Consider the following 14,459-nt stretch of genomic DNA (forward strand, 5'->3'; position numbering starts at 1 on the left):
AAAAAACAGACATCATTCATTGTAGCACACCCGGAAAAAATGGAAATATCCGTATCCGGAGATTTTCGTTCCCACCCACCCTCGCTCTAAATCTTCCCCTAAACCGGCCATTATCTCGGAGTTGTTTTTCTCCTCGCTGAACGCTGTTTAGCATAAACCGCGACTACTGCAAAATGGAATGTCTTCTCTGGGCCACTCACACACCAACCCTGTGTGTCTACAAACAGTTTAACGCGCGATCATAAGGTATTTAGCGAGGTCTGTGGCGACTTCTGGTCGATCGACACGGTCACGACTTTTTTCTGTTCTGGCCCCACAGTGGTGGAATGAACTTCCCACTGATGTCAGGACAGCAGAGTCACTGCCCATCATTCGCCGCAGGCTGAAAACCCACCTCTTCAGGAAACACTATCCTTCCTCTTTGTCTGGCTTACTTGTTGTTAACTAGTTGTACGAACTCTTGTTTTATTGTTGTACTGTTTTATTGGATCTTGTTTAGTCGATACACTTTTTGTATTAGCTCGTGCTCATTTGATTTTGCTATTTTGTCTCATCTGTTTATGAAAGTAGGTAGCTGATATATTGCACTTTTACCTTGGCGCTAGGTATACTCTTGGTTGCTTGTTTTTGCAGGAAATGCACTTAAGACTTCTGGTGATTAGTAGTTTCGTTCCCTACCTATGTTGAATGCACTTATTGAAGTCGCTTTGGATAAAAGCGTCTGCTAAATGACTGTAATGTAATGCAAAAAAAACAACAATAAATCGCTGGCACTGGTGAGTACATTATGAATGAATAATGACTTTTATCATAAGGTCACATACTGTCATTTCTCTCCACTGTCTGGCGGTGTGTACAGGAGGAAAAGGGACCCAGTTTCACGCGGACCTTTGGGAACATGGGGTTCTTCCGGCCTCCCCGCCTGCCGTTCCAGGACCGACCCAGACTGGTGACGGAGCAGGACCTGGGCCTGTTCAGACAGCAGGAGCAGGTGACCTGAAAAAAAACGCCTTTTACTAATTCATTCATGGATTCACTCTAAACCCGGCGACGCATCTGTGTGTCGTTTTTAGATTTCTTTGGGCTATTAAAAAAAATAGCAGATATACAAGCTCGTAGCGCGGCACCGAGTGCCGCGCTATGAGCTTGTAGATCTGCTATTTTTTGAAAAATCGTGAAAATTTGTGAAAATTATTGCATATATATATATATATATATATTTACAGCGAACATTTTTAACTCAAATCTTTGCTTCTGGGGGGGTCCCTGGAACAACATATTTTGAGATGGGGGTCCGCGGCCAAATACATATCATTTTGGGGGTCCTTGACATGAAAAATGTTTGAGAACCATTATAGCCACATAAGTTTAAAAGAAAAACTAGTTAGGATTTAGAAGACATTTGTAGAATCCCCCAGAAGCAAAGATTTGAGTTACAAATGTTCGCTTTAAAAAATACATAACTCTGTTGTCGGGCAGAAACTAGCTAACTCCAAAATGTTCATTTTTCAGGAAATGACCAAAACAAAACAAAACAAAAAAGTGGAGTTAGGAGGTTTTGTTCATCATTGATAAGAACGGCTTTGGTTGGTTGGAGGTCAAAAAGGGGTGGAGCCTGGAGAACTTGTTCCCCCGAGATTTTCCCCCGAGTACCCCCCCTCTCTTCGGAGGGGGGGGGGGGATTTCGCCTGCCCTAAATGTAATTCCTGGGAACGCCACTGACACAGACGTAAAGGGTGTTCAATAGCACTGATTTATGGGGGAAAAAAATGCAAAAGCGGAAAAATTGAGTTAGCTGGTTTCTGCCGGACAGCAACGAATAATCAAAGATTTGCAAAAATGTTCATGATTTTTCAAAAAATAGCAGATCTACAAGCTCGTAGCGCGGCACTCGGTGCCGCGCTACGAGCTTGTAGATCTGCTATTTTTGAAAAATCTTGAAACTTTTTTTTTCCTTTTTTTTAAAAAACTTTTTTTTTAAAGAATCGCCTCAGGTCTTAATGGGTTAATAATAGAATAATTTAATTTATCATTAAAATCGTGTAACGTTGCTTCCTCACAGGCCTCCTTGCTGGCTCTGTCCAGGCTGCAGGAACTGGACCTGTCTGCCTGCTCCAAGCTCACCGACAGCTCCATCCGGCAGGTGAGAGGGAACCACGCACCCTAGAGATGCACTCTCTTTTCAGGGCGTTTCGCCTCGGATTTGGTGCTTTTCACCCTCTTTTTCTCCCCAATTTAGTCGTTTTGCCTATTGATTCCTCCCCACACACATTTCTGTGTGTCGTCACTGCTGTTGTATCCAAACTGACTCACCTGACAGTGAGGAGGAGCCACCACCGGGAGGACGTAGAGGCTTTTGTCTAGCTACTCCTCCCACCTAACACTCCCTGCTGACAGGTGCCGCCCCCCCCCCAGCCCGTAGGAATTCGTACGTACTAGGCTGGTCCCCGACTAAGGATTTCTATAGTCGACTCTGATTGGCCGAATGTTGCCTATAGTGGGCTAATAGTCGATTATGCAACAAAAAAAGAAGATGTTATGCAATAGAGGAACATTCCATTTGGGCTGTAGGGGTGCTTAGTGTCTGATTTAACATATACTTGCTCGGTTTCTCCCAATAAATCATGATATATATCCTATTTTTGGCAAACTATTATAGTTAATTAATAAAATCACACCCAGTGTGAAGTGGGCGGTGTGTGGTCATCACAACATGACTCACTTTAAAAAAAGGAAGATGACTTTTTTTAAGTCCATACTGCTATTCATAGGGCTGCACATGTGTCATGTGTTTCGCTAGCCAATCACAGTCCTGAATTTGCAAAGTCAGCCAATCACATTACAGTTAGTGGTGATGACACTAGCTGTAATGTGATTGGCTGATATGAAAAAAGTATCGATTTGCATTAACAATGGAAGGGTTAGGGGGTACACAATTTTTTTGGTCGGTGTCCAAAACTCACTTATAGGGGGCGGCTACACCGCCCCAATAACAAACTAGGGTATTAGGCCAATCTCTCAGTCGAATAATGCAACAAAAAAAAAACAATTTTTTTTTATCTGATTCGACTAAGAGAACGACTGTCGAATCAGACCCGCGATTTATTAGGTCAAGGTCAGGCCTAGTACGTACAGTAACAAATATCACCGTCCCCGCCCGGCTTCCCTCCCCCGAACACGGGACAATTGTGTTCGTATAGACGCTCGAAGAAGCCAGATGCACCGTGGTGGATTCGAACGCACAACCTCGTCGTTGGTGGGCAGGCACTTTACCACTGCGCCACCTGAGCGCCCTTTATTGTAAAATACGATCTTCAACAGGGGGTCTGGGACACCTAGGGGGTCCTCGGAGTTACTGCAGGGGGGGCCGCCAAGTCTTTGTTTGATAGGGACTTCATTTCTTTATTTTTACATTAACCACTTGCATCCCTATTCTGGGAGGAACATTAGCCGAAAATAGCAGATCTACAAGCTCGTCACGCAGCCTGTAGATCGGCTGTTTACGGCAAAGAGGTTTGGTGTACGCTGAAAAAAGAGCAGACCAAGTATTGAGAGAGTTTAAGTCGTTGAAAACACATTTAACATGAATTTAATATGTAGTGGGGATGCGACGCGTTGTGAGCTTGTTGATCTGCTATTTTCAAACATTTTAGTACTTATACTTTTGGTACTTTGGTACTATTTTGATGCCAATGCTTTTCTACTTTTACTCAAGTAGCATTTTGAACACAGGCCTTTTTTTTACTTGTAACAGAGTACTTCTACATAGTGATATTGATACTTTTACTTAAGTAAAAAAATGTCAGTACTTTTCCCTCCCCCATGCTATAGGTGCTGCGTTTCCCGGAGCTCCAGCGTGTGTCTCTGTCTCTGCTGCCTGAGGTCAGCGACGTGGGCCTGGCGTCCGTGGCGTCCCACTGCCCGTGTCTGACCAGCCTGACGCTCAGTCACTGCTCTGGGATCAGCGACCACGGCGTGGCCAAGGCCGCTCCGCTGCTACACCGACTGCAGCATCTCAACCTGTCCTGTTGTAATGTCACCGATAGGTGAGTTATACACACACACGCACGCACGCGCGCACGCGCACACACACAGGCTGAAGTGGTGTATCCTAGCGTTAACCGTTAACTGAAACTTTTCTGGAAGAAATAGACACAGATAGGGAACTTAAGATCGACGGATTCGGCGAACCAACCAATCCGTTTGGATCGAGACGCTGTGATCACGGACAAGTCGACGGGCGGGGGTGTGTGCCTATATATAAATGAGCGGTGGTGTAAAAACGTGATTATAAGAGAGAGGATCTGTACAGCTGATCTGGAGCTGCTCTCCGTCTCACTACACGCCCTCAGTATCTGCCACGCGAATTCCCCCAGCTGTTTGTCAGATACTCTGCGAGACTTCTATCAGTATGTTACGTGCCCGACCAGGTATGAAAATATACTGGACTTGTGTTATGGCAACATTAAGAACGCTTATAAGTCCATCTCGCTCCACCCCTTGGGATTGTCTGATCACAACGGTGTGCATCTCATCTCATTTTATCGCACCGTGCTGAAAAGGGAGAAGGTACAGACTATCCGGGTAAAGGACTGGAGAAATGATGACGCCTGTCTGTCTCTACAGGGTTGTCTGAACTGCACTGATTGGCACATGTTTAAAGAGTCGTGTAATGACATTGATGAACTCACTGATGTTATTTGTAGCTGGATATCTTATTGTGAGAACACAGTGATCCCTGTCAAAACTGTTAAGATGTATCCTAACAGCAAGCCTTGGGTATCTAAGTCACTTAAAGGGCTATTGCAAAAAAAGGAAAGGGCATTTAAAGAAGGGAACCTTATAGAAATGCCCAATATAGAGAAAGAGATAAAACGAGAAATTAGGGCTGGAAAAATGAGGTATAAAGATAAAATAGAAAATCAGCTCAGGATGAATAATCTGGGTTCTGCCTGGCGTAGTATGAAAACTATTGTAGGACTTAAAGAAGAGGGCAGGACTAACATACAGCTTAGTGGCTATAATTCAGATCTGCAGCTAGCAGAGGAATTTAATCAGTTCTATACCAGATTTGATGTGCATGATTTCAAAGGGCAACATTCTGAGCTTAGGAAGGGGTTGGTGAAATCTAGAGTTCATGACCTCTCCTTTGATGAACATAGTGTGACCACGTGTTTTAAAAGGTGTAAACCTAAGAAAAGCCCAGGCCCAGACAATATAGGTGGACGTCAGCTTACTGTCTGTGCAGAACAGCTAGGCCCTATTTTCTATTTTATTTTTCAGCTGTCTCTTACTCAGCAGAGGGTGCCATCTTTATGGAAGCGATCCATTGTGGTGCCGGTTGCCAAGGGTCCTCGTCCCAAAGCTCTCAATGACTTCAGGCCTGTGGCCTTAACCTCTCTGGTTATGAAGTCATTTGAGAGGCTTGTTAAGGATGAGTTCTTGGCAAAAACTGAGTGTTGCCTAGACCCCTTGCAATTTGCTTACAGGGCTAAGAGAGGAGTGTCCGATGCTACCATCACCTTATTGAACCTTCTATTTCCACACCTGGAAGTTAGCAAGACACATGCTAGGCTGATTTTTGTTGACTTCTCATCAGCCTTTAACACCATTCAGCCACACATACTAGTTGAAAAATGAGTTAACAACTTGGGCTTAGATTCAGGTATTATTGGTTGGGTTCTTGATTTTCTCACAAATAGAACCCAGAGGGTACGGGTGAACGGTAAATTGTCTGGAGAACTTTCATCATCCACCGGCTCACCCCAAGGTTGTGTTCTTTCCCCACTCTTGCATATCCTGTATACTAATGATTGTAGGAGTCAACATGACAACAGACACGTTGTTAAATTTGCAGATGATTCTGTGATTGTTAGTCTTTTGAGTGATAGTGAAGCCAGTCATGGCCCAGTTGTAGATGACTTTGTTTCTTGGTGTGAAGATGCATTCCTACAACTTAATGTCACAAAGACTAAAGACATGTGTATTGATTTTAGACGATCTCCACCAGCTCCTCATAGTAGTGTCATAAATGGCCAGACACTGGACAGTGGATTTGGTAACCACTTATCTCGTCTCCATTATTGACTATCGTCTGAAATTTGACTTCAATACTGAAATGGTGTGTAAGAAAGGTCAACAGCACCTCTTCTGTTTAAGGAAGCTAGCCAAGTTTCAGGTGGATAAGTCATCGATGATTTTATTCTACAGAAGCTTTCATAGAGTCTGTTATTTGCTGCCATTTGTTGGTATGGAAACTTTGGGATTAGACAGAAAAATGCCCTTAACGTGGTTGTGAGCAGGGGCGGATTAAGACTTCGTGGTGCCCGGTGCTTGGACCCGATTCGGTGCCCCCCGGGAGCGTTTTGTCAACGGGGGGGGGGGGGAGTCGAAAAAGAATGACGCTTCACCGGCGCGTTTCAATGTTGTAGCGCTCCTTCAGCAGCCCTGCTTCTACATTTCGGCGTTCTTCGACGTTTTTTTTCTTTTTCTCACGCCGGTTGGTGCCCCCCCCCAAGGTTGGTGCCCTGTGCTTCAGCACCTCAAGCCCGTTGGATAAGCCACCACTGGTTGTGAGGGGGGCTAGCAAGATTGTGGGGGTACAATTTAGCTGTCTGAGTCATATATATGACCAGCAGGTGCTTAAGAAAGCATCTTCTATTAGGGCAGACAGCTCTCACCCCCTAAATTCTGAATATGAATTATTGCCTTCCGGCCAAAGGTTAAAGACCCCTGCAGCTAAAAACAGTAGGTACAAATTCTCATTTGTACTTACTTCCATTCGTGCCATCAATAATAGCAGCAGGAGGAGGTAGCTATAGCTATGAGTAGCTATTATTATTTGGATCTTGTGATTATGTCTGTCTATGCGTGTCTTGTATATGTATGTTTACTGTATGTTGGAGTTTCTTACTATCTGCTGTAACACAAATTGCCCAGTTTGGGACGTAATAAACTTCAACTTGATGTATGTTTTGTAATAAAAATCTAAATCTACAAAGTAACTAGTAACTAAAGTTGTCAAATAATTGCCCCTGAGATGTAGTGGAGTAGAAGTAAAAGTATTGAAAATTGGAAATACTCCGGTAAAGTAAAGAATACCTCAAAATTGTACTTAAGCACAGTACTTGAGTAAATGCACTTAGTTACTTAACAGCACTGGTGTACGCACTCGAATACACAAATAAAGCGTTGCTTTCCCCTCAGGTCTCTGTCTCTCCTGTCTCAACACTGCAAGCGGCTCAAAACCCTGGACGTGTCCATGTGTAAAGACGTCTCCATGGCGGCGGTGGACCTCCTCCAATCACAGCTGCCCTTCCTGGAGAACGTCCACTGCCGCTTCGTGGGCGGGGCCGACCCCACTTTCACACTGTGATCCGATTGGACGCCGGATTATCGTCTGTTTGTGGGAAACGTCTTTAGAAGCAGGCGACCTTTTTTTTTGCACCCTTTGCACATCATACTGAAAGTACACGCTGTTGTAAGTACTCTGTGTGCTATAGAAGTATGCAGTACTGCTGCTGTATGTAGCCACAATCTTCAACAGGGGGTCCGGGACCCCTAGGAGGTCCTCAGAGCTACTACAGGGGGTCTACCAAATCGTTGTGTGATGATAGGATTTTGTTTTTGGGGCGGTGTAGCCGCCCCCTATAAGTGAGTTTTGGACACCGACCAAAACATTTGTGTACCCCCTAACCCTTCCATTGTTAATGCAAATCGATACTTTTTTCATATCAGCCAATCACATTACAGCTAGTGTCATCACCACTAACTGTAATGTGATTGGCTGACTTTGCAAATTCAGGACTGTGATTGGCTAGCGAAACACATGACACATGTGCAGCCCTATGAATAGCAGTATGGACTTTAAAAAAAGTCATCTATCCTTTTTTTAAAGTGAGTCATGTTGTGATGACCACACACCGCCCACTTCACACTGGGTGTGATTTTTTTACATTAACCACTTGAACCCTAGAATTCCTTTTCTGAGGGGAACATTAGCCGAAAATAGCCGATCTACAAGCTCTCAACGCCTCGCGCTGCGAGGCGTTGAGAGCTTGTAGATCTGCTATTTCTGGCCAAGAGGCTATAGGTGTAGAGGGGAAAAAAGAGCAGACTAAGTAAAAACTTTTATCTGAAACCCAATTTTATACAATATAGAGGGGTCCCTGCTTCATCTCTCTCAGCTCGTAGCCGCGGGAAGACCTTTTAGGTTAGGGGGTGCGGTATGAGCGCCTCGCGTGCATGAGGACCACCCCCCCCCCCCCCCCCCCCCCCGCGTTCGCGCGCAAAACTTTTTCGCGGGTCTGGGGCGGATTGGGTTCGTTTTTTCCCCAGTTTTTAGTTCATTTATTTCGGTTTTAGGGTTAGGATTAGGGTTAGGTTAGAGTTATGTTATTTCATTCATATTTTTTGCCTGATTTTTTATTATTAAAAAAAAATGATTTCGTTTTTTTTGATGGGGGGGCGGGTACCTGGGGAGGGGGGGGGCAGCCGCACCCCTACTTCCCGCGGTACTGTCTCAGCAAGGGGGTCCTTGGCCTGAAAACTTTGAAGACCCCTGGTATACACAAAATACAGTATACACAATATACAGCATACACCAGGGGTCTTCAACGTTTTCAGGCCAAGGACCCCCTTGGCTGAGAGAGAGATAAAGCAGGGACCCCCCCAATATATATTATATATTTCATAGATTTCATAGATAGCTTCATAGACTTGTTTGACAGACACTGTCATCAGTGTTGGATTCATTTTAATGTGTGTTCAGACTTTTAACCACATAAACCGTCCATACCAAGTAAACTTGACCCACTCTGTACTTGGTCTGCTCTTTTTTTTTCCCTACACCAAACCTCTTTGCCGAAAATAGCAGATCTATAGCGCACAACGCCTCGCAGCGCGAGGCGTTGTGCGCTTGTAGATCTGCTATTTTTGGCTAAAGTTCTCCTCAGAATAGGGATGCTTGGCTGAAGTGGTTAATGTAAAAAAATCACAAAGATTTGGCGGCCCCCCTGTAGTAACTCTGAGGACCCCCTAAGGGTCCCGGACCCCCTGTTGAAGACCCCTGGTATACACAATATACAGTATACACAGGGATTACCCGAGTAAGACCGGGAACGCATCTGTGTAATTTTAGGATTTCTTTGGCTATTTTTTGAAAAATCGTGAAAATGTGTGCAAATCTAAAGCGTTAGATTTGTTACTCAAATCTTTTTGCTTCTGGGGGATTCTACAAATGTCTTTTTTTTAAAAACGTACTTATGTTGCTAAATATCAGTGGTTCTTAAACTTTTTCATGTCAAGGACCTTCCAAAATGACATGTATTTGGCTGCGGACCCCCATCTGAAAATATTTGTTCTAGGGACCCCCCCCGAAGCAAAGATTTGAGTTGAAAATGTATACATTTGCACACATTTTCAAGATATTTTTCTAAAACAAATAGCAGATCTACAAGCTCATAGCTCATATGAGCAATTAGCAGCACAACACTCTCCACATTATTGTACACCTGTGTTCTCGCTGTTCTACAAACGTACAGCCAACCGGTTGAAGAAACTGCAGATTGAAGCTTTAACCTTCGCTTTTATGAAACATCCGAGACCATTATTGTTTTACGGAATCTTCTGAACATCAGTTTTAAGCAACAGAACACGTGTTCTACTGCTAGTTTGAGACATTCTAATACTCTTTAATCTTATGAATATGACAGAGATCAGTCGAGGCGACTGAGAACTTTAATACATGTATATAGAGTAGAAAGATATTTCAGAGGGACCATTATGTCAAAATGTGTGTATGTACAGTTTAAATAATTATGTAAACATGTATGTATGTATGTATGTATGTATGTATGTATGTATGTATGTATGTATGTATGTATGTATGTATGTATGTATGTATGTATGTATGTATGTATGTATGTATGTATGTATGTATGTATGTATGTATGTACTGTACTGTACTGTTTAAATATATTTGTGATTAGTTGGGTCGGATGTCAATCAACATTATCAGGGATGTGTATAATGAAGACTAATATATATAAATAAAATATACGCCTCGCGTGCATGAGGACCACCCCCCCCCCCCCCCCCCCCCCCCGCGTTCGCGCGCAAAACTTTTTCGCGGGTCTGGGGCGGATTGGGTTCGTTTTTTCCCCAGTTTTTAGTTCATTTATTTCGGTTTTAGGGTTAGGATTAGGGTTAGGTTAGAGTTATGTTATTTCATTCATATTTTTTGCCTGATTTTTTATTATTAAAAAAAAATGATTTCGTTTTTTTTGATGGGGGGGCGGGTACCTGGGGAGGGGGGGGGCAGCCGCACCCCTACTTCCCGCGGTACTGTCTCAGCAAGGGGGTCCTTGGCCTGAAAACTTTGAAGACCCCTGGTATACACAAAATACAGTATACACAATATACAGCATACACCAGGGGTCTTCAACGTTTTCAGGCCAAGGACCCCCTTGGCTGAGAGAGAGATAAAGCAGGGACCCCCCCAATATATATTATATATTTCATAGATTTCATAGATAGCTTCATAGACTTGTTTGACAGACACTGTCATCAGTGTTGGATTCATTTTAATGTGTGTTCAGACTTTTAACCACATAAACCGTCCATACCAAGTAAACTTGACCCACTCTGTACTTGGTCTGCTCTTTTTTTTTCCCTACACCAAACCTCTTTGCCGAAAATAGCAGATCTATAGCGCACAACGCCTCGCAGCGCGAGGCGTTGTGCGCTTGTAGATCTGCTATTTTTGGCTAAAGTTCTCCTCAGAATAGGGATGCTTGGCTGAAGTGGTTAATGTAAAAAAATCACAAAGATTTGGCGGCCCCCCTGTAGTAACTCTGAGGACCCCCTAAGGGTCCCGGACCCCCTGTTGAAGACCCCTGGTATACACAATATACAGTATACACAGGGATTACCCGAGTAAGACCGGGAACGCATCTGTGTAATTTTAGGATTTCTTTGGCTATTTTTTGAAAAATCGTGAAAATGTGTGCAAATCTAAAGCGTTAGATTTGTTACTCAAATCTTTTTGCTTCTGGGGGATTCTACAAATGTCTTTTTTTTAAAAACGTACTTATGTTGCTAAATATCAGTGGTTCTTAAACTTTTTCATGTCAAGGACCTTCCAAAATGACATGTATTTGGCTGCGGACCCCCATCTGAAAATATTTGTTCTAGGGACCCCCCCCGAAGCAAAGATTTGAGTTGAAAATGTATACATTTGCACACATTTTCAAGATATTTTTCTAAAACAAATAGCAGATCTACAAGCTCATAGCTCATATGAGCAATTAGCAGCACAACACTCTCCACATTATTGTACACCTGTGTTCTCGCTGTTCTACAAACGTACAGCCAACCGGTTGAAGAAACTGCAGATTGAAGCTTTAACCTTCGCTTTTATGAAACATCCGAGACCATTATTGTTTTACGGAATCTTCTGAACATCAGTTTTAAGCAACAGAACACGTGTTCTACTGCTAGTTTGAGACATTCTAATACTCTTTAATCTTATGAATATGACAGAGATCAGTCGAGGCGACTGAGAACTTTAATACATGTATATAGAGTAGAAAGATATTTCAGAGGGACCATTATGTCAAAATGTGTGTATGTACAGTTTAAATAATTATGTAAACATGTATGTATGTATGTATGTATGTATGTATGTATGTATGTATGTATGTATGTATGTATGTATGTATGTATGTATGTATGTATGTATGTATGTATGTATGTATGTATGTACTGTACTGTACTGTTTAAATATATTTGTGATTAGTTGGGTCGGATGTCAATCAACATTATCAGGGATGTGTATAATGAAGACTAATATATATAAATAAAATATAATAAAATCAGAACAGGAAAATAAATCCTTTTTCTTTATTACCGTCTTGGAAATATTGCTATTATCACTGGCCCCATTGATGGCAGTAGACCAGGTTAGGCCCTGGGCCCACTTTTGGGCCGTCAGTATATTGCAAGTACAGTAGACCCCCAAATAATTGTCTAAACTATTTTATTGATAATATAAAATTGATATATATAAAAAAATAAAATAAAAAAAAATGTTTTCCCCCCATTGCGATACCAATAAATACGAACAAAGTATGTTATAGTTCCATTATTCCAAGCCGGAACACAATTGATCTATCATTAAAATAGTCATGCTCTGAAAAGGCACGCGGCCCGGGCCCCCCCCCCATCTGACCAGCACGGCATCCAGGCCAGAGACCCTATAGAGGTGAGAGCTACGCCTAATAGAGCACCGAAGTCTGACGTCATTTACACATCCTACCTGGACACAAAACACAATTTTATACAATATAGAGTAGGGGGTCCCTGCTTCATCTGTCTCTCAGCTAGGGGGTCCTTGGCCTGAAAAGGTTGAAGGCCCCTGGCTTACTTCATTCTTAGTTACTACTCCATCTTGTGGTATAATCTTGTCATTGAATCGTTTCATTTTAGAGTGAGCCCCCCTCTCTTCTCATGCAAAGGCCTGAACATAGAAATACAGAACTTGTCAAGAACATGTTCCAACCTGCAGGAATCGGGAAATATAAACAGATTTTGATCCGTCAAATATTTCTGGCCTGGGCACTAATTTGGGGACAACTGATTAAGAGCCCAATTTTACACACATTTGAAATTGATTGAAATTGATTGAAATTTTGATTAGGCAAAAATAATGTAGAACAATACATTTATTTATAATACTTTTGTCTAAAACGGTCCGACCAAAAACGTCCTTGCGGACTTGTTTCCGTTGGGGTCCTTGAATTAATTTCATAGACATATATAGTAGCAACCAAACAGTTCAGAAATCAACATAACAATACAGAGAAAAAATACCACTATGTACAAAAAAAAAAGCATGAAGATAAAAAATATATACAAAAAAAAGGGGTGAAAAAAAAGGGAAAAAAATAATACTGTATACTGTATTTCTGTATGTAAAAGTATTGGCATCAAAATAACCAAAAGTTATTCAACTAAAGATCCCCTCAAACCACATGTATAAAAAAGAAAAAAGAAGAAGTTCCAGTTCAACATATATATAAATATCATGTTTGTTGTTTCACACATTTCAAACTTGTCAAACTGTGCGCGCGTCGTGGTGCGCGTGCCCGACAAGTTTGAGTATAATGGGGGGGTAGGGGGCGCGCACAAGAGTTCATCTCCTAATAAAGAAAACTCCACGTTTGTGATTCCTTCCAATGCGACTAGAAATTAACATGACACTTTCTCTGCATTTCGAAACGAATTAATACATTCATCGAAACAACTAAATGTTTAAATTGCTGCTTGAAGTTAGTTAAATCTTTATCAAATCGCCAGACTCTTGACAGACGGTCCCTCGGCCGGTTTGAGTCCGTTAAGGGAGCGTCACACACGAGTCCGTCCGTTCTGAGAACGAAAACACCGCGTTTGTTTCCATGACCGAAATATGGACACGACGCTTACCACTCGGTATACATTTATGGTAGACATTATTGTACAATAATAACCAAAAACTAAAACGTCTTCTTTTTGCCTGAACGTCATTTAAAACGTTATTATCCTAAGCCTAAACGTTATTACATGGTCCGACTCTTTTTTGACGCTCCCTCAGCGGGACTCATCCATCCCAGCATCCCCCGCGCGTGCTCCAACGGCTCTCGGTGTCGCCACGTCCGCCTATTATAAGCGACGTTGGGCTTGTTTTTCTGTTAAGTCGCTTGTGTAGGTAGTTGCGGATTTTTTTTGGCTTGTTTCTTGCTTTCATGTTAAATACATTATAATTTAAACCAGTGGTTTGCAAATATTTTCATGTCATGGACCATTGTCCCTATATAATAACCCCATATGACCAAAATGTCCAAAATACTCCAAATATTCCACATTTTATTTCAATATTTTTTTGGGAAGCTCACAACGCCGCGTTGTGAGCTTGTAAGTGAAGTCTGCTATTTTTAAATAGGTTTAAAGTGCAGCCAGGCCGGCCATAGTCGCTTCTTTTGGGCTTGTTGTTTCAAAGACCTGGTTTGCTTGTGTCTCTCACAAGATCTGGCAACACTGGTGTGTCGCCCATTGAAACAACATCCATGTGTCTCATCATGTGTCGCAAAGATTATTCCAGTCCTAAATAAACCGGACCAGCAGCAGCGCGTTAACAAAAACACACTTAGAACCGGGTCCAACGAACCGAACCGAACCGAACCGAACCACTGCGGGGTGGCGGGGGGGTTATATACCCAGGAGAGAGTGGTGGGGGGGGGGACGGGGTTTAAATTAAACCGGTTTTTATTTTGTTTTGTTTTCGAGGGGGGGTCGGAACTAATAATCCCCACACAGTGACTCCAGGAGCGAGGCCAGGCCGGGGGGAAGATCTTGACCGACGCACCGGTGTGGTGGTGCGGTCAAATCGCTCCGGGTCGGTCGGTGCGGTGTGTGGAGGAGAA

At 42.7% G+C, this 14,459-nt stretch overlaps 1 protein-coding gene across 1 annotated transcript in view; it reads left to right on the forward strand.

The window, feature by feature from the left end:
* Positions 1-7,859, forward strand: part of LOC311047406 (uncharacterized protein) — a 21,001-nt gene extending 13,142 nt beyond the window's left edge. The window contains exons 9-12 of the mRNA XM_084060102.1: positions 860-991; positions 2,063-2,143; positions 3,832-4,046; positions 7,207-7,859. Of these exons, the coding sequence (XP_083916228.1) occupies positions 860-991; positions 2,063-2,143; positions 3,832-4,046; positions 7,207-7,375 (597 nt within the window). The 3' untranslated portion in view covers positions 7,376-7,859. The remainder of the gene's footprint in view (positions 1-859; positions 992-2,062; positions 2,144-3,831; positions 4,047-7,206) is intronic.
* Positions 7,860-14,459: the final 6,600 nt, after the last annotated feature.

The sequence above is a fragment of the Gymnoscopelus microlampas genome, assembly GCF_963454915.1.
Source record: "Gymnoscopelus microlampas genome assembly, chromosome: 6".
In the NCBI taxonomy this organism is placed as follows: domain Eukaryota; kingdom Metazoa; phylum Chordata; class Actinopteri; order Myctophiformes; family Myctophidae; genus Gymnoscopelus; species Gymnoscopelus microlampas.